Genomic DNA, 19,072 nt, shown 5'->3' on the forward strand with positions numbered 1-19,072 from the left:
TACTCTCTCCACCTATCTTCTTTTCTCTCCATCTTCGGTCCGCCTCCCCCTCTCTCCCTATTTATTCCAGTTCCCTCTCCCCATCCCCCTCTCCGATGAAGGGTCTAGGCCCGAAACGTCAGCTTTTGTGCTCCTGAGATGCTGCTTGGCCTGCTGTTTTCATTCAGCCTCACATTTTATTATCAATGTGGACTTCACCAGCTTCAAAATCTCCCCTTCCCCCATTGCATCCCAAAACCAGCCCAATTCATCCCCTCCCACCCACTGCACCACACAACCAGCCCAGCTCTTCCCCCTCCACCCACTGCATCCCAAAACCAGTCCAACCTGTCTCTGCTTCCCTAACCTGTTCTTCCTCTCACCCATCCCTTCCTCCCACCCCAAGCTGCACCTCCATCTCCTAACCTCATCCCACCTCCTTGACCTGTCCGTCTTCCCTGGACCGACCTATCCCCTCCCTACCTATACTCTCCTCTCCACCTATCTTCTTTTCTCTCCATCTTCGGTCCGCCTCCCCCTATTTATTCCAGAACCCTCACCCCATCCCCCTCTCTGCTGAAGGGTCTAGGCCCGAAACGTCAGCTTTTGTGCTCCTGAGATGCTGCTGGGCCTGCTGTGTTCATCCAGCCTCACATTTTATTGTCTTGGATTCTCCAGCATCTGCAGTTCCCATTATCACTGTAGAACCTAATGCAGCTTGTCCAGTTTGTGAAGATAGTTCCACTTGACGGCAGACATTCCCATATAGCTTTAGCTGGTGATCACTTTCTTTCACTGGACTAATCTTTCCTGTGAACAAACTTTGAATACCACATACATAGAGTCATCATTAATACAGCAAGAGCCTTCATAATTTAGACCTCTGTATGTGACTGGATGCTGTAATCAAGTATGCTGTGAAATGAGATAGTAGGAACTGCCGATGCTGGAGTATCAGAGATAACAAGGTGGTGTACAGCTGGATGAACACAGCAGGCTAAGCAGCATCAGAAGAGCTGGAAAGCTGAAGTTTCGGGTCTGAAGGATTTCTGGAAAAGGGTCCAGACCTGAAACGTCAGCCTTCCTGCTCCTCTAATGCCTGGCATCTTCGTGCAGCTGCAAACCTTGTTATCTCACACTCCTACATGAATTTCTTTTGGTTAAGGTCGATCAGTTTCTGTTGTCTGCCACGATCCCCTAGAAGGCCCAGCACTGTAGGAATTGCTCGGCAAGTTTCAAATTTCAACAAGACAATTTTCCCTTTTCCAAAAGGACTCAAACATTTAAAACAATTCTGACTTGATCATCTGGATAGTTGCACAGGAAAACTAGAGTCATAGAGTCAGAGCTGTACAGCACAGAAACAGAGCCTTTGGTCCAACTTGTCTATGCCGACCAGATATCCTGAATTAATCTGGTCCCATTTGCCAGCATTTGGTCCATATTCCGCTAAATCCTTCCTATTCATATAATCATCCAAATGCTTTTAAATGTTGGAATTGTACCAGCCTCCACCACTTCCTCTGGGAGCTCATTCCATACAGACACCACCCTCAGAGAAAAGTCCCTTTTAAATCCTTCCCCTCTCACCTTCAACCTATACTCTCTAGTTTCGGACTCCACCACCACTGAGAAAGAGTAAATGGACAAAATCCTATCCATACGCCTCATGATTTTATAAACCTCTATTAAAAAAGGTTCACCCCTCATCCTCCAATGCTCCAGGGGAAAACCACGCCCAGCCTATTCTGCCTCTCCCTGTGACTCAGACCGTCCAACCCTGACAACATCTGCGTAAATCTGTCCTCAACTCTTTCAATCCTCACAACATCTTTTGTATAGCAGGATCAGAACTGCATACAGTATTCCAAAAGTAACTTAACCAATGTCCTGTACAACTACATCATGAGCTCCCAACTCCTATACTCAATGCACTGACCAATAAAGACAAGCATACCAAACACCTTCTTCACTATAGTATCTACTTGTGACTCCACTTTCAAGGAGCTTTGAATCCTCCCTCAAAAAGGTGCCACTGTTCAGCAACACTCCTCAGGACCTCACCATTAAGCGCATAAGTCCTGCCCAGAGTTGCCTTTCCATAATGCAGCACCTCACACTTATCTGAGGTGAGCTCCATCTGCCCCTCCTCGGCCCATCTGATCAAAGGTCCCATTCCACTGAGGTAACCTTCTTTGTCACCCACTATCCACTACACCTCCAATTTTCATGTCATCTGCAAACTCAGTGACCATACCTCCCATGTTCAAATCCAAGTCATTTATATAAAATGACCAAAAGCAGTTGGAGTCGTTGGTTGGTTCGCCGAGCTGACAGGTTTTCGTGCAAACGTTTCGTCTCCCTTGTAGGTGACATTATCAGTGTTGTGTAGCCTCCACTGAAGCTGTCCCGCTCTGAGCTTATACAGTCTGGTCTGTCACAGTGGGCGATGTCCAGGAGTTATTATGCTGGTCTTTGTCTCACTTGTCCTAGTGCTGTCACATCGATGTCCCTCTATGTTGGAGTGTACTGAAATGAAGAGCAGCTGGTTGTGCCGTTTTGCTGCGAGTTGGTGTTCACATATCCTGGTGGTGAGTTTCCTGCCTGTCCGTCTTGCGTAAATGTTTCTCGCAGTTGTTGCATGGTAGTTTATATATCACATCTGTCCCGCTCATTGTGCGTGTGGGCTCTTTCATCTTGGAGAGTAACTGGCGAAGTGTGGCTTTTGGTTTGTGTGCTATCCTCATTCCAAGAGGTCTTAGGAATCTTGTAGTCAGTTCTGATGTGTTTCTAACATAGGGTAGGGTAGCCTGTGTATTGGGGCGTACAGTGTCTTCTTGGTGTTGTTTGTTTGCCTGCCATCCATTGGTGGATGAAGCTGTTGAGATACCTGTTGTTTGCAAAAGGCTCTGTATAGGTGTTCCTCTTCATTTTTGCACGGCCCCCAGGGTGTTGCAATGAGTTAAACAGTCTTTGAGCAGCTCTATCAGTGCACACTGGGCTGGTTACTTTTGCAATTCAGGATTTGGTCTGAGTGTGTAGTCTGTGTATGCTGGTAAGGAATTCACCGGTTTGTTTTTTCACCATTATGTCTAGAAATGAGAGTCGATTGTTGTCGTCTTCTTCCCTGGAGAACCTGATGATCACGGTGAATACGCTGTTGATAAGATGGTGTGTTTTTTCTAACTTTGCTCCTTTAATGATCACAAAGGTATGGTCCACATATCTAACCCATAGTCTAAGCTGGGTCTGGGGGAGGGCTGTACGCTCCGGTCTTTGCATAACAGATTCTGCTGTGAGCCCCCAGATGGGTGAAGCCATGGGTGTTCCATTAATTTGTTCATATACCTGGCTGTTGAAGATGATGTGTGCGTGGGGGTAAGGCATAGGTCTAATCGTTTCAGCATGTTGTCCTTGCTGATGGTTTCATTTGGAGGTTTGCGTTTTTGGATTGTCCAGTGACGTAGCCTGTATCCCTTTGCTAGCATGATGCTCACAGAGGTGAACAGTGCTGTAATGTCAGAGGATACCATCATTTCCTCATTGTCGATTTTTAAACGTTCCTGATGTTTTCCAGGAATTCCTGTGCAGAGCGTACAGGGTGGGTCGATCCATCGGTTGGAGTTGGGGGGCATGGTTGGTTGGTTTGACCCTTTGGGTTTCATTTTTAGGTAATCTGTTCTTGTTATTTGACCTGCCGGTTGTAATTTCTTTAGTGTATGGGTGACTCTGTTCCCTAACCCTGGTGTGGGGCATGACTCGCTCTGCTGATAAGTGCTGATAAGTGCTGCAGTAGTTTTTGTGCCTGTCCAATATGGTCCAAGTTTGTTCATTACAGCCACCAAGCTGCTTTTGTCTGCCAGCAAGATTATGGTGTTCCTGTTCTTCTTTATAGCCCTTCGAGGGCTTTTCTTTCTGAAGTGTTGAGTGCATTTGCCTGGCTTCTCCTACTCAGGTGCAGGGACTATAGTTGATCAGATTACTTCTGTTTCGTTCATGAGTCCATTAGACGTCAGCGTAGCCTTGGGCGCAGGCAGGAAGCCTGTTTTGTTGGTGTCCATTAATTACAGTTAAATCTCTGTATCAGGACAGTTTTCTCGGTGTCTGCAAGGTGTCAGTTTTATAAAATTTCTTACCCACATGTCTGGTTAGCTCTTGTCATTGTGATGCATCAGTTCCATCAGTTTTTCCTGTTGAGAGTCTCTTCTTGGTCCTGGTCCTGTTTAGCCTGACCCAGATGGCCTATTTGAGAGTTGCGGTCCATCGTTGGTTGGTCGAGTTCAAGTGTCAAGATTTTTGGCGTGATATTTCTCATCCATATTTGGGAAGGCGGTTATGGGCGTCTGTCACTATAACGCATAGCACCCTGTGGTCATCTTGTTCAGCTGTTTTTCTTGCATGTGGGTTGTTAAGAGATGGGGGGTGGGGGGGGGGGGGGTGGGGATTGTATTTGCAACCCGAGCTACAGATCTTTGTTAAAACATTAAGCAAAAAGCAATGATCCTTGGAGGCCTACCGTTGGACACAGGCCTTCAGTCTGACAGGAAAACCTCCAACACCACCTTGTCATCTCCTACCTTTGAACCAGTTCTGTATCCAAATGGCTAGTTCTCCCTGTATTCCATCTGACCGAACCTTGCAAACCAGTCTACCACACAGGACTGTGTCAAACGCCTTGAAAAACATCACGTCCGCTGCTCTGCCTGCATCAATCCTCTTCATTACTTCTTCAAAAGAGCTCAATCAAGTTAGTGAGACATGATTTCCCTACACTCAAAGCCATGCTGACTGTCCCCGATTGGTCCTTGTCTTTCCAAATGCATGTAAATCCTTTCCCTCAGGATACCCTCCAACAACTTGCCCACCACCAGTGTCAGGCTCACCGGTCTATAGTTCCCTGGCTTTCCTTACCACCTTTCTTAAAGAGTGGCACCACATTACCCAACCTCCAGTCTTCTAGCACCTCACCTGTGGCTATCGATGATACAAATATCTCAGCAAGTTCTGAGGAAGGGTCTTCGGACCAGAAACATTAACTGTTTTCTCCTTCAGATGCTAACAGACCTGCTGAGCTTTTCCAGCAACTTTGTTTTTGTTATCTCAGCAAGGGGTCCAGCGATCTCTTCCCTCACTTCCCAGAGTTCCAGTGTACACCTGAGGTCACGGGAATTTATCCACCTCTACATCTTTTAAGCCATCCAGCACTGCCATCTCTGTAATAAGGACATTGAGATGTTGTGGTTTATTTCTCCAAGTTCTCTATTTTCTGTATCCTTCTCCACTGTAAACACTGATGCAAAATACTCATTTATTATCCCCCCCTTCTCCTGCAGTTCCACACATTGAAGATCAGCAAGGCCACCAAGGGGCACTATTCTCTCCTTAGTTACTCTTAATGTATTTGTAGAATCCCTCTGGATTCTCCTTAACCCTATTTGCCAAAGCTATTTCTTGACCCTTCTGCCCTCCTAATTTCCCTCTTAAGTTTACTCCTACTGCCTTACTCCTGTTCAAAGTATTCACTCGATCCCTGTTCTCTTTACTTAACATATGCTTCCTTCTTTTTCTTGACCAAAGCCTCAATTTCTCTAGTCAGCCAGCATTTCCCACACCTGCCGGACTTGCCCTTCACCCTAACAGGAACATACTGTCTCTGGACTCTCGTTATCACATTTTTGAAGGCTTCCCATTTTCCAGCCGTCCCTTTACCTGCAGATATCTACCCTCCCTTCCTGCCCCAATCAAATCAACTTTTGAAAGTTCTTGCCCAATATCGTAAAAGTTGGCCTTCCTCCAATTTAGAGCTTTAACTTTTAGATCCGGTCTATCCTTTTCACTATTTTAAAAGTGATAGAAGAATTATGGTTACTGGCCCCAAAGTGCTCTCCCACTGACACCTCAATCCTGCCTTCATATTCAAGAGTTGGTCAAGTTTTGCTCCTTCTCTTGTAGGTACATCCACATAATGAATGAAAAAATTTCCTTGTACACACAAATTCTTTTCCACCCAAATAACTTCCCTAGATGTACTTCCAGGAATATCTTGAGTATAGGTGTAATGTTATCCCTAATCAAAAATGCCACTCTCAGCTTCTCCTTATGTTCTCCTTGCAACCGTGTTTCCCCAGCACCCCCTCAATTTCAGGCCTCTCCTGTGCCTTTGTTGCAATCTCCAGCACCTCTCCTTGGTTGAGGGCCTCTACCTCTGCATTCCCAAAGAAATGGGGCTCGCTGCCTCTCCCTGTACCTTCCTTAGCATTTGCATCATCCTACCCGTCTCCAAGTTGCTGGCGCTTGTAGATTTGATACTGCGCTGAAGTTCCAATGTGAATGTCACATTGGAGAAGCCACAACGTGTTACCATAAAGAATGAATCACAACAGCTGCAGCTGGTGCTGAGCGAGTGTTCCAGCAAATCTTCGCGAAAAACCCAAAACATCCTGAGAGAGTAGGTTGTCACATGTTTCTTTTAAAATTTGATTTTCCATTTTAAAAAGTCATTTGTTAGTGACGTCACAGGTTAACAAGGTAAATTAGTTCAACTTATCCAGGGTTTATAATTTTTTTTCTATTGTAAAACAAGAACTTAGAGAATCTAACTTCAGCTTTTAATTGGTTCCTGTGGAAATTTATATTTCACTTAAAGTTGTTGCACTTAAAAGTTGCTCTTCTCAGGAATCGAAGCAGAATGATACATGAGGACTCTCCTCTACATAAATAAGTTATTTTTCTAATACATGAACAGAACACCATTTAAAAGATTACCTACAATTTAGTTCTTTTGTACTTTGTCCTTGCGATACATTTGTTTTTCCACGCGCCCCCCCGCCCCGAAACGAGTGAAGCATCACTTACCCAACACTCAGCTTATCAGATGTCCTTATTTTGTTTGACGAATGGACTTTTTGAGCCACTTTTTCTATGTTCAGAAGTTTAAAATAGAGGACTAAATTCAACAAAGCTAGGATAAAGAGTCTGAAATAAATAAGCAATTTAGTTAGTTGTAGGGGTTCAAAGGGTAAATTCTGGGACATCTGTTTTTCTAGTTTTACAGGAATACCAGAAGAATATTTAAAGCACCAAGATGTAATTGCCAAACTAAAAATTATAAAAATTATTTTGCTACCTGCAATAAGCTTGCAAAGATCACTAGATTCACTGTTCTTTTAAAAAAAAATCTTTATAAATGCAATGCATGTTACTTAGAGTGTCAGCTGTACAGCACAGAAATAGACCCTTTGGTCCAACTTGTCCATACCGAGCAGATATCCCTAAAATTAATCTGATTCCATTTGCCAGCATTTGGCCCATATCCCTATAAACCCTTCCTATTCATATACCCATCCAGATGTCTTTTAAATATTGTAATTGTACCCGTCTCCACCACGTTCTCTAGCAGCTCATTCCATACACACACCATGCTCTGTATGAAAAAAAGTTACCCCTCAGGTCCCTTATAAGTCTTCCGCTCTCACTTTAAATCTATGCCCTCTAGTTTTGGACTCCCCTATCCCGGGCAAAGACTTTGGCTGTTCACCCTATCTATATCCTTCCTTTTATAAACTTTCATAAAAGGTCACCCCTCAGCCTCTGACGCTCCAGGGAAAACGGTCAGCCTATTCAGCCTCTCCCTGTAGCTCAAACTCTCCAACCCTGGCGTAAAATTTTTTCTGAACCTTTTCCAGTTTCACAACATCCTTCCTGCAGGAGGGAGACCAGAATTGAACGCAGTATTCCAAAAGTTGTGCAAGAAAGACAGTACGTTCAGCTTTTCAACCTCGGTTCAGGCTTGCTGCGTACGTGACAATTCCAGTTCTGTGCGCTATTGTTCATAATGAGCATGCTATTAGACTACAGTGAACCACCACAGCAGAGCTTAAAAATTAGGCTAAATACATTAAAAACAGGTAAGGTGCACCTGGTACATGCTCTCTCAAGACATTATTTTAAATTTGGCCCAAATGTCTAAGATTTGATGCATATTGTATACTTTTGGACAAACGTTTGGAGGTGTTGCCTTAACAACAGTTTATAATTAGATCCGGAATCTTTATCTTACCCTTGTTGGTGTTCTTGCAAAAAATGTCTCTGAACACCCTTTTAAAATGTACTCACATTGCACTCATGCCCAACACAAACTTTGAAAGGCTCCGATTCTGGAGTACTGGTTTACTTTCCAAATTATTTCCTCTGTCTGCAAGATAACAAAATTAGAACAAGTATGCTCTAGTTGCACACAATAAAAGCACCAGAACCAAATATAAAAAGCCTAGCCCGTTGTTGTTAGCTCCTCAAAACACACTCTGCCATTCAGTGAGGTCGAGGATGACTAATTGCTGCCTCAGATCCACTTTTCCGCCTGCCTCCTGTTATCCCAGACTCTCCAAGGGAGGTTTCTCCAGGAAGCGGAATGCAGTAGAATGTTCCCCACGTCCTGCTCACCTCAGCACGACTCCATCCAAATCCAGAGATAAAAGTCAGTTAACTGTTAGTGCTGGATGCATGTGGTAGGATCAAGTGCATAAGTGCCTCCAGCCTACTGATCTGGCAGGAACATCCCATATTTATTCCCTCTCGGAGTTGATTCCTGTTTGAGCTTGGCAGATGTAGGTTGAGAATGGTGTGGAAATCCCGGTGTATTTTGACAGGCACTAGAGTGGATTTGTCGCTCGGGTTGAGGATATTGTGGTTGGTTGGCTCACGGAGCTGGTTCACTATTTCATTAATGTGCCAGGTAACATCATCAGTGCAGCCTCCGATGAAACCTCCTGTTGTGTTTTCCTGCCTGGAAAGACATGACCGGTACTCACTTGTCTCAGGAGAACTACCAGTTCAATTGGGGCAACACCAGGATCTTGGGACAGGCCAAAAGAGCGACAAGCACAGGAACTCCTACAGGCCTGGTTCTTCACCAAGAAGGCCATGAATAAACACTTAGAGCTAGACACTATATACACACACACCATTGCGAAGGAGAACCAAAAAAGGTCATTAAATCCAACAGACCCCAGAGTTTAAATACCAGGTGGGAAAACATAGCAGGACTTCATCAGAAGCTGTACTGACGATGTTACCCAGCAGGGTTAGGATACCTCTGTGAAGTAACGAACCAGCTCAGGTGAGCCAACCAACCACAGCATTTTTGATAGGTAATTTGAGCTAACTGTAGATATGTCCCTACCTGTGTCCCTATATTCTGCCAGTTGTGGGTTAATATTAAAGAAACTCCAAACCAAGTTATGTAAATGTACAGCTGGTCCAGGGTTGGGTGTGTTTGAACAGTCAGCAAATGATGAAAAGCCTGTCACAACGACTGCCGCGTTATCTTCAGATAATATCAAACACTGCCATCTAAAGTTCAATTCCAAGCCACTCCCCATCCTGTCTCGGAAATATCTCACCGTTCCCTCACTATCACCGGATCTAAATCCTGAACTCCCACCCTAACAGGGTTTGTGGGTCAACCCACAGCACATGGGCTGCAGTGGTACACACAGGCATCTCCCCACCACCTTCAGGGGCAACCAGGGATGCTCCCATTCCACAAGTGAATAAAATTTCAAAAACCCTCTCGGCATCCAGTATCTCAGTGTCAACCCTAGTGCCGCTTTGAGGCTACCCCTGTAGCTGATTCACACGTGTTGAAATTTACACCGAAACATCGATCATCTTTATCCAAACCTGATGTAACCCAACAGTCAAACTAAAATACATTACCTGGGTACTTTTCTCTCGCATCCACATCCGGACGAGGAGCTAAGCTGGGAAGCTGATCCGTATAGCTCCGGCTGAAAGCTCGCCGGCGTCTCCGAAACCCAGACTGGCCCAATTCTGCAGAGATTGGATTGTGCGTTGCTTCTTCAATCAACAAGTCTGATTCTGCGACAACAAGACATTCTGTAAAGTTGAAGTCACCTTTCTCCGAATTACTTTTCATCGCCTTAATAATAAAAAAAGCGAAAAACAAAACAACTCATCTGCAGCAATACAGCGTAGGCATAGAATATCTGGTTGTTTAAAGGTGCATCACTGAACTTCAATCTCTACATGGGCAGCTGGCAGGCTAGATGAGAAACAGTCCGGCTCTAATTAACACATTCGCCTCACTCACACATTCATCTCACAATCAGCAAGTTTAAAAGAGTGGTAAAATACAAGGAGTACCAAGCAGAGTAATTATGAAGATAAAACTATTCCTGACAAATAATTTACATGCAAATAGCCAACCTTTTCCAATTGGAGTCTAGAAACAATAGAAAGCAAAGCTGCTTTCTTGATCCTAGTCTGACAAAATTTTTGACTACCCAATTTACCTTTCTGACCACAATCCCAAGCTAAGCTAGTCCCACGTGCCTGCATTTGACCTATATCCTTTCAAACATTTCTTACTCATGTACTTATCTAAATACCTTTTAAACACTGGTAATTGTACCCACATCCACCACTTCCTCTACAATTTCATTCCACATATGAACCACACTTTTTTTTTTAAAAAAAATTGCCCCCCCCCAACATATTTTCTATAAATCTTTCTCCTCTCACTTTAAAAATAAGCCCCTTAGTCTTGAAATCCCCCACCCTAAGGAAAAGAGACTTGCCCTTCACTTTATCTATGCCCCCTTTATAATTTTACAAACCTGAGGTCACCCTTCAACCTCCTATGCTTCAGGTGGAAAAAAAAAACTCCCAACCCATCCAGCCTCTCCTTATAACTCAAACCTTCTCAGCTGCCAGCATCCACAGGTCTGGAATTCTGGCTCTAAAGCTCCCGGTCTCCTTCTCTCTCCGCCTTTAAGACAATCCTTGAAGTTTACATCTTTGACCAAACTTTTGGACACCTGACAGATATCTTCCACGCGTCAGCATGGGAAGTATTTTTCATTGATACTCACATTGTAGATTTTAGCTTTTTGCGTGCAATGAAGTGCACGATAATTTCAAGTTGTCATTTTTGAACAAATGTGCACCCCAGCAGGAGTTAATGCAATACAATCAGGAACAGAGAAATGCAAGATTTGGTGGTGCTGGAATCAGAAATGAAGTCTGCACTGATTTCTTCAAGAATAGTCTGTAATCCCAAGACCAACTATTGTCCTGACTCAGATCAATTAAGTCAGAATGAATTAAGAACTGAACTTCCACCTTCCGATCTACATAATTCAACATCTCACTCATTTGTATAGCTACCCACTAAAAGGCACTAATGTAAGCCATGTATTTTTCCTTCCGGATCAAGTACGTTCTAGTGATTCCACTTTGCCATTGGATGTACTTTACACCTACTAATATATCAAACACTTAAAATTTAGCAGAAACCTAAGTGCTTGAAGTAATCTTCCAATCCACTCCATGAGTTTTTCTGTATGAAAGACTTCACCAAACCCCATGGTTGTTTTCTGTAGCACACATCTGTCGAAACTCTGCAATAAAGGAAGAAGTACTTGATGGAAAATTATTGATAAACAAATGGAACATTAAGTCAAATAATGTCAAGTCTATAAAAGTACTTCATTTGACAAATTGATTGGCATCTAACTCTAATGGGAAACAATGTACCTTTGCACACTTCCTACTGTTATGGATCAGACCCCCTCAAAAATATATTAAAAAGGTAATTTAGACTCTAAATGTTTTCTTATTTTAAAAAGGCAAACATGAGGTGCTGTGTTCCATATGCAATTTGATTGGTCAAACTACTCGACATTCAGCGTAATACTATTTATTCAAACACTCTAGTTAAAATACAACAAAAGAAAGAGGAACTTGAAATAACAACTCTATTGTAAAACTTAACATAATAATAGATTATTTTAGAACTAATCAGTACCTGTTCTAATATAGTAACATCCCATAAATACGCCTTTGCTAAAAAAAAAAGGCAAATTCAAAAATCAGGCTGTCTCACATGCAGTTCTCCAATCCAGGAGGAAAGAACATCAAAAGACAATTTGGAGTGAAAATGAGAGCGATTTACAGCTTTCCAGCCCTGCTGGGACTTCAACAAAATAATGAATGCTAAACTAAAGATCCCTAGTTTTGTTGAAACGTCAGCTTTTGTGCTCCTAAGATGCTGCTTGGCCTGTTGTGTTCATCCAGCTTCACACTTTGTTATGCTAGTTTTATAGACCCACTGAGGCTGCTTCTATTGTTCCAACGTTTTAAAAAAGAAAGTACACCCAAGACTTTGCAAGTTGCATACCTTCTCAGATTGCTCACCACCTGTTTCCCCACACCCCCCCCCCAACAAAAGAAACCAGGACAAAAAAAAAACACTTTTTAAAGCCACAGCATCATCCCATTGCTTATGACAGTTTGAGATGGGTTCGCAAAGAGTTTCACAAATAGTTTAAGCATTTTGACCACTAATCCTGCCAGTGATAATCTCCCTTTTACTAAACACTTGATGCCATACATAATGGAAACCTGTGGAAAATGTAGCTTACTACAGGTGTTAGAAATTGGAAATTAAAAAACTCAGAAAATGATGGAAGTAATCAGCAGGTAGGGGGCAACACTCAAGCAGAAAGAAACAGAGTTAACATTTCAGTTCAATAACTTCTCAACATAACTTTCCGCTTTGAGTTTTACACTGTATTGTATGTTTCAGGATAAAGTTTAGGGTTGCAGACACATCGGCAGCTTTTCTGTACCCAAGATTGAGTCCTGAAATAAAATGTTTCTTCCATCATGCCTTTTTTTTGCCCTGGCATCAGGGAGTGGATTTAAAAAATAAACTGAAAGAGGAGAGGCAGCAACCAGAGGTAATAGTGCATGAGCGATTTGGAAAATGAAGGCAGGAGTAGCATTGGTCTTGGGAAGGTGATAGGATCCAAGTTGAGAAGAATGACATCCAGAGTTGTAATCTCAGGATTATGCCCGACCTCACATTAATGTGTAACTTTGAGAGAATGTGCTGCAGGAAGAGTTTCAGATATTCGGTTCAACAAGACCAGTCCAGGCATTTTGCAGGTTAAAGGAAGCCACAGGGCAAAACAGAATACTGGGTTTAGTTCAAAAATATGTAGAGGGAGCAATAAGAAGATAGTACTACGGAGCACCATGGAAGGCATTTGTCTATCATTGTGAGGTAGATTAAGAAAAGATCCATCATCTCAAAACAAGCCAGCCACAAGGCCCCTTTAAAGCCATTCATAACATCATACTTTACATTTGCATAAGCTGGCACGTTATTCACTCTACTTTATACAATGAAGAAATTACACTGGACGTAGTAAAGACTACAAAGTCTTAACAATCTCCTAGCTGCTGAAATAAAAGTTTCAGAAACACAAGATGTATCTCAAAAATAAGAAAACTTAAAGAATGGCATTTCTAAAATATCTAGGTTTTAAGCCATACTGTAAAAGTACCAAAGGCCAAGGACACATTTAGGAGTTCACCCAATGATGACACTGGTTAAAACAGAATGATCATCTTTCCGGTCGGTCCCTTTCTGGAGGTGTTGCTGGGAATTTGCTTGGGTGCATGGCAAAAGTTTAAAAAGGTCAGATAATGTTTTAAAAATTAGTGCACTTCAGTTACAAATGAATTCCATTCATTTTACAAAAAAAAGAATGGTTGCTCAACATAATGCTCAAGTGAAATGAGTAGGTCAAGAATTAATTAAGATAAAACGATTCTCCCTTCACAGGGAATCTGGCACTGAGTTTCCATAAAATTCACTAATCTAACAATAATACTGGCAACAGACTGTCAGAACCAGTCACTTCTGGCCAATAATTATTGGTTATCTATTGAAATAGCTGTTTCAACCTTGGTATTGCAAAGCTGCTCATAGAACATAGAAAAATACAGAACAGTACAGGCCCTTCGGCCCACGGTGTTGTGCCGTGGAATAATCCTAATCCAAAAAATAAAATAACCTAACCTACATTCCCCTCAACTCACTGCTGTCCATGTGCATGTCCAGCAGTCACTTAAATGTCATTAATGACTGTGCTTCCATGACTACCACTAGCAAACTATTCCATGCGCTCACAACTCTCTGGGTCAAGAACCTCCCTCTGACCTCTCCTCTATACCTTCCTCCTAACACCTTAAAACTATAACCCCTCGTGGCAGTCAATCCTGCCCTGGGGAAAAGTCTCTGGCTATCGACTCTATCCATGCCTCTCATGACCTCGTACACCCCGATCAGGTCACCTCTCTTCCTCCTTCTCTCCAGAGAGAAAAGTCCGAGCTCAGTTAACCTCTCCTTGTAAGACAAGCCCTCCAGTCCGAGCAGCATCCTGGTCAACCTCCTTTCCACCCTCTCCAAAGCCTCCACATCTTTCCTATAATACGGCGACCAGAACTAGACACAATATTCCAAGTGTGGTCTCACCAGGGTTTTGTAGAGCTGCAGCATAACCTCGCGGCTCGTAAACTTGATCCCCCTGTTAACGAAAGCCAAAACACCATATGCTTTCTTAACAACCTTATCCACCTGGGTGGCAACTTTGAGGGAGCTATGCACTTGAACACCAAGATCCTGCTGTTCCTCCAAACTGCCGAGAACCCTGCCTTTAATCCTATATTCAGCATTTAAGTTCGACCTTCCAAAATGCACCACCTCACATTTATCCAGGGTTGAACTCCATCTGCCATTTCTCAGCCCAGCTCTGCATACTGTGAATGTCTCGCTGAAGCCAGCAATAGCCCTCGATACTATCGATGGCACCTCCAACCTTTGTGTCATCAGCAAACATACTAACCCACCCCTCAACCTCCTCATCCAAGTCATTTATAGAAACCCACAAACAGCAGAGGCCCAAGAACAGAGCCCTGTGGGACACCACTCAGCACTGACCTCCAGGCAGAATACTTACCATCTACAACCGCTCTCTGCCTCTGTCAGCCAACCAATTCTGAATCCAGACAGCTAAAATCACCCTGTATCCCATACCTCCTGACTTTATGAATGAATTATACATAACACCTAATAATTGTGCGCCTGCAGTTTGATTTTGAGGAAACTTTTCAAAAAATTAAGTCAGGCAATGTGGAGTCTGATTTATAGGAAACATCTTATTAGCTTGCTATCATAAAAGGAACGTGATGTTACTAATATGCTAAACTAAATTAAATAACAGAAGCCGTTTACAAATGTTAGTGGGATTGTTCTTGCAAGCCAACACAGGAGTGAACTGCACAGCAAATGTCACATACAAATGACACATTAGTTGCAAGTAGCCAGTGTACAATGCTCTAGCTGGTGCTCTATGTGAATCAGATCCCCATTGAGAGATCAAGGTAATGTATTTACCTTTAGTATACATGCCCTATTTGCAAATATTCAAACTCTGTGTAGCAAAAATGTAAATCAGCAGGTTCCTTACACAAGGGGGATGAGCTTATTTTGCAAATAAAAAGTTAATCAACATGTAGCTATCATTACCCAAAAAGGTTTAAAAACCATCCAAAATTATACAAATCAGAGTCCTGAAAAATAAAACACCCTCTCTGAGGAGAGGATGCAATGGGCTGAATCATGCTTTTTTTTTGCTGAGGTTCTTTGAACTTTTGTTGAAGGATTCTCCGGTCAAGAGGCAGTGGGATTTCTTGCAATATCCTTTGAAACACACCTCATTAATGACCTACCTCACTCCAATGATGTTGCTCACATTTGATTCTATCCCCATTTTACCATACACCCTGATCAACACCCCAGTGACCAGATATCAGCGAAGAGACAGGTGTTCCTCGTGCCCTCCCCATCTTGAAAAGCCCTGCTGTGTACACATGAGTACTGCCAGTCTGCAGCTACCCTGCATGGCTTCTTTCATTTGCCCTGGCTACGACCTATAAAGAGAAGCTGGAGCCCTGCTTGCTGGAAAGGGACCTGGAGTTCCTATTGGATGGGGTGATCTCCTCTTCTCCCAAGCCATCACATCAAACATATCAACCGGCTCTGGGATTTGCCACTAGCTCTGTCAATTGAAGGAATTCCCAGCAATTTAGAAGATCAGTGACCTTCTCCACTACCCCAACATAAGTTCCACCATCTCTCTGCTACCTTTCCCACTTCCCATCAAGACCTAATCTCTACCTCTCTCATTAATGCTTGCAACATTTTTCACAGAGGGGGCTGGTGGCATCACTAACCCAGCATGTCCTCTGCACCGAGTCACTCCTTTAGGACGTTCCGTACCAAAAGTGAAAGAGATGTGTTACCCACTTTCAAGGTCAGTAATACCTGCCTCTCTCATTCCAGGAGGAAAATAGTGCAGAAAGCGTCAAGTCATGGGCTGCCAGGCATTCAGCTCCTCACTCCTCGTCAGGGGATAACCCTAATTCTGACCACCCCAGTGACTATATCCAAGCCCCTGGCAATGAAAGACTGTTCATAACTTACTGTGCTGGGACTTCCTGCGCAAAGGCTCTCTCCTTCCTCCTCACTTAGGCCTGCTGACAACAATGGCAGGCTTCAGGCTTCGTGTCTGCACTAAACAGCACATCTACAGAGCAGTAATATGAGCCTAGTACATCTGGCTAAGGGAGAAAAAAGGTGTAAAACATCAAGGCGTGGACACTGAGCACAAAGAGCCCATTCGCTCTGAGCTTAGCTATGACTGCAAATGATGATCCTGGCGATACAACCTGGTCCAATTTATGAGCTGGGTGCAAGCCCTTGAAGATACTGTTTTCTTGCTGCAGCATTACAATGAAGTGCAGTGCAAATGGATTGGAGGTGTGTCATGAGGGTACTTGAAGGCTGGGGCATGGCAGATGCCAGGTGCATATGACCAGTGCCCATGGACCATACCCAGAGATGTTGGTGCCTGGAGAAGGTTTTTGACTACTGTGGGTGAGAATTCTCACTGTCTGGCTTATTTGGTGCGTTTGGTCAAGATAGGGAGCTGAATATTAATGAGGCATTTAACAAGCTATAATTCCCCTTAATTGGTAACTCACTGCTCCCTGTTGAGAAACTGGTCATCACTTGGCAAATGCAGAAAAGATGCTCCCAATATCAAAATAGGAATCAGACTTCAAATTCAACTACAAATCTCGCCATAGGCCAATACTTTGATGTTACCCTTGCAGTCAGAAATATTGTCCAACTAATATTCTGAAGCAGAAGTCATTTTGCACACAGCTCTTGGTAGTGATGTGTTTTCCTGGTCCAGTCACGGCTAGCTGATTCTTGCTTTTCTGGAGACAACATTATAAATTTTAAAGTCACCTTTAGGAAGTCTCCACTTGGGGTGAACTGGTTTCCATTGGGTTTATAACAAACTTTGGTGAGGGGGTTTCACAGGGGACAAAGAAAAGGAGCAGGCAAAAAAAAAAAGGTGATTGTTACTCCAAACAAACTCACTCTCTTACTGCATCCACAAAAAAAAAGTTGGTATAACCACTCTGAAACCACTGTTCAATTCATGCCTTCAATTGAACAGCCTGCACTCTTCACAAAAGAAAAATTTTCCCCTGTTACTGCCAGCCAAATCTTCTAAGTGGTCATTCTAACAAATCCAAAATACAGATCTATGTCCAGCCAATGATATTCTGAATTAATATTTCAGGCAACAGCAGGAATTTGGTCTGGTTTACAGCTGCAGGACACTAACAAATCAACAGGAGTAGGAAATGGAGGCTCTTCTTCAGGAGGTAATCACTAATTTTAGAAAACGTCCTAATTTTTGAAGTTGATATTGTATTTGTTTAGTGGAAGCAGCAGTAATAATTGCCTCAGGTTCTCCCAAACAAAGGACTGGAAGTTTCTTCCTTACACCATCCCATAAAGCAATGTAATTAGTAATGGGAAAGACAGGAAGACAAGGAGGTGTGGCCTACCACAGACTTTCTGGTCTCATTAGGCAGGCCATTCCTAGCCATCCACCACATGCAAATCACAACAGGGCAATGGTGACCTGCCAGGGAATTTCTTCCTCCGTCCTCATCACTGATTAAAAAAGGACCCACCAGAACTGGTGAATCCCAAACAATTCACTGAGCAAAAAAATAAAAAGGTAAGCAGGGCCCAGTTATCACTTCCACTTGCTCCCCAAAACTCAGTGAAAAATTTACTGCACTTCAAGGACCTTAGTGAAGGAACAACGTTGACTCTCCTTTAGGCCAGACAGCATCAGAGGAACAGGAAAGCTGAGATTTCGAATCAGACCCCTTAAACATCAACTTTCCTGCTCCTCTGATGCCACCTGGCCTACTGGTGTTCCTCCAGCTCTACACCTTGTTATCTCAGACTCCAGCAGCAGCAGTTCTTACTATCACTGACTCTACTGTGCTTTAATTCAGTTAATTTAAATCAATTGCTCCTGCTCATCCTTCAACAGATATCCCATGCTGGCCTAATGTAGACAATTCAGATAAAAATCTGAATTCACATGTTCTGGGGGGGGGGGGGGAAAAAGGGTTTTTTTCTGCAATCAAGTTGATTATATAAAACAGGGATTTGGAAGCAATAAACTGTTGCATTTGTAAAACACTATATGGACTTTGGTTTAAGATGGTACCCTCTACAAGTTTTACAAAAAAAAACTTTACATTACCTTAGTCTGCATTTCCGCTTTGATGTCTGAATGATGCAGTATCTGTTGTGCGTATAAAAATAGTCATGGTAAGGCACATCATGTGTGGTCACTTCTGCATCAACCAGGTAGTGCTGTGCATTCTGGTTCTCTTTACACAATGTCTAAAACACAGAAATTTCTCCGTTAGTTATTGTTTGGCTATCAGGTGGACAAAGTCCATCTAACTGCAGGTCAGAGACAACACCCAACAACAAATTCTTCAAAAGGAAAAGCCACGTTTGACCAATTTCTGAGGGCATCGACAAATTAAGCAGGGCAGCACGACTTTCTCCTTTTCACATCCATCATTTATATCCATTTTACATCTCTAATCATTTCTTCATCACCATTACCTTTTTGATCAGAACACTCTTGCAATATTTTCTACTTGTTTCTCCTCCACTCTGAACAGCACGAAAACCACATTTTCCCAGCTCCTTCCAGCACAGTGTGGAGCTGGGGGAACACAGCAGATCAGGCAGCAGAGGAACAGGAAAGTTGACATTGCGAGTCAGGACCCTTCTTCAGGACTTCTGCCCGACCGGTGTTCCTCCAGCTGC

General features: G+C 43.1%; 1 protein-coding gene across 2 annotated transcripts in view; it reads right to left on the minus strand.

Annotated features, from left to right (window-relative positions):
• Positions 1 to 19,072, minus strand: part of gramd1c (GRAM domain containing 1c) — a 58,143-nt gene that overhangs the window by 10,148 nt on the left and 28,923 nt on the right. For both annotated transcript variants that reach the window (XM_048532334.2, XM_048532333.2), the window contains exons 7-11: positions 18,492 to 18,634; positions 11,296 to 11,399; positions 9,697 to 9,858; positions 8,095 to 8,173; positions 6,835 to 6,954 (exon numbers count right to left, since the gene is read on the minus strand). In XM_048532334.2, the coding sequence (XP_048388291.2) occupies positions 6,835 to 6,954; positions 8,095 to 8,173; positions 9,697 to 9,858; positions 11,296 to 11,399; positions 18,492 to 18,634 (608 nt within the window). The remainder of the gene's footprint in view (positions 1 to 6,834; positions 6,955 to 8,094; positions 8,174 to 9,696; positions 9,859 to 11,295; positions 11,400 to 18,491; positions 18,635 to 19,072) is intronic.

Source organism: Stegostoma tigrinum, chromosome 6 (genome assembly GCF_030684315.1).
Source record: "Stegostoma tigrinum isolate sSteTig4 chromosome 6, sSteTig4.hap1, whole genome shotgun sequence".
Lineage (NCBI taxonomy): Eukaryota > Metazoa > Chordata > Chondrichthyes > Orectolobiformes > Stegostomatidae > Stegostoma > Stegostoma tigrinum.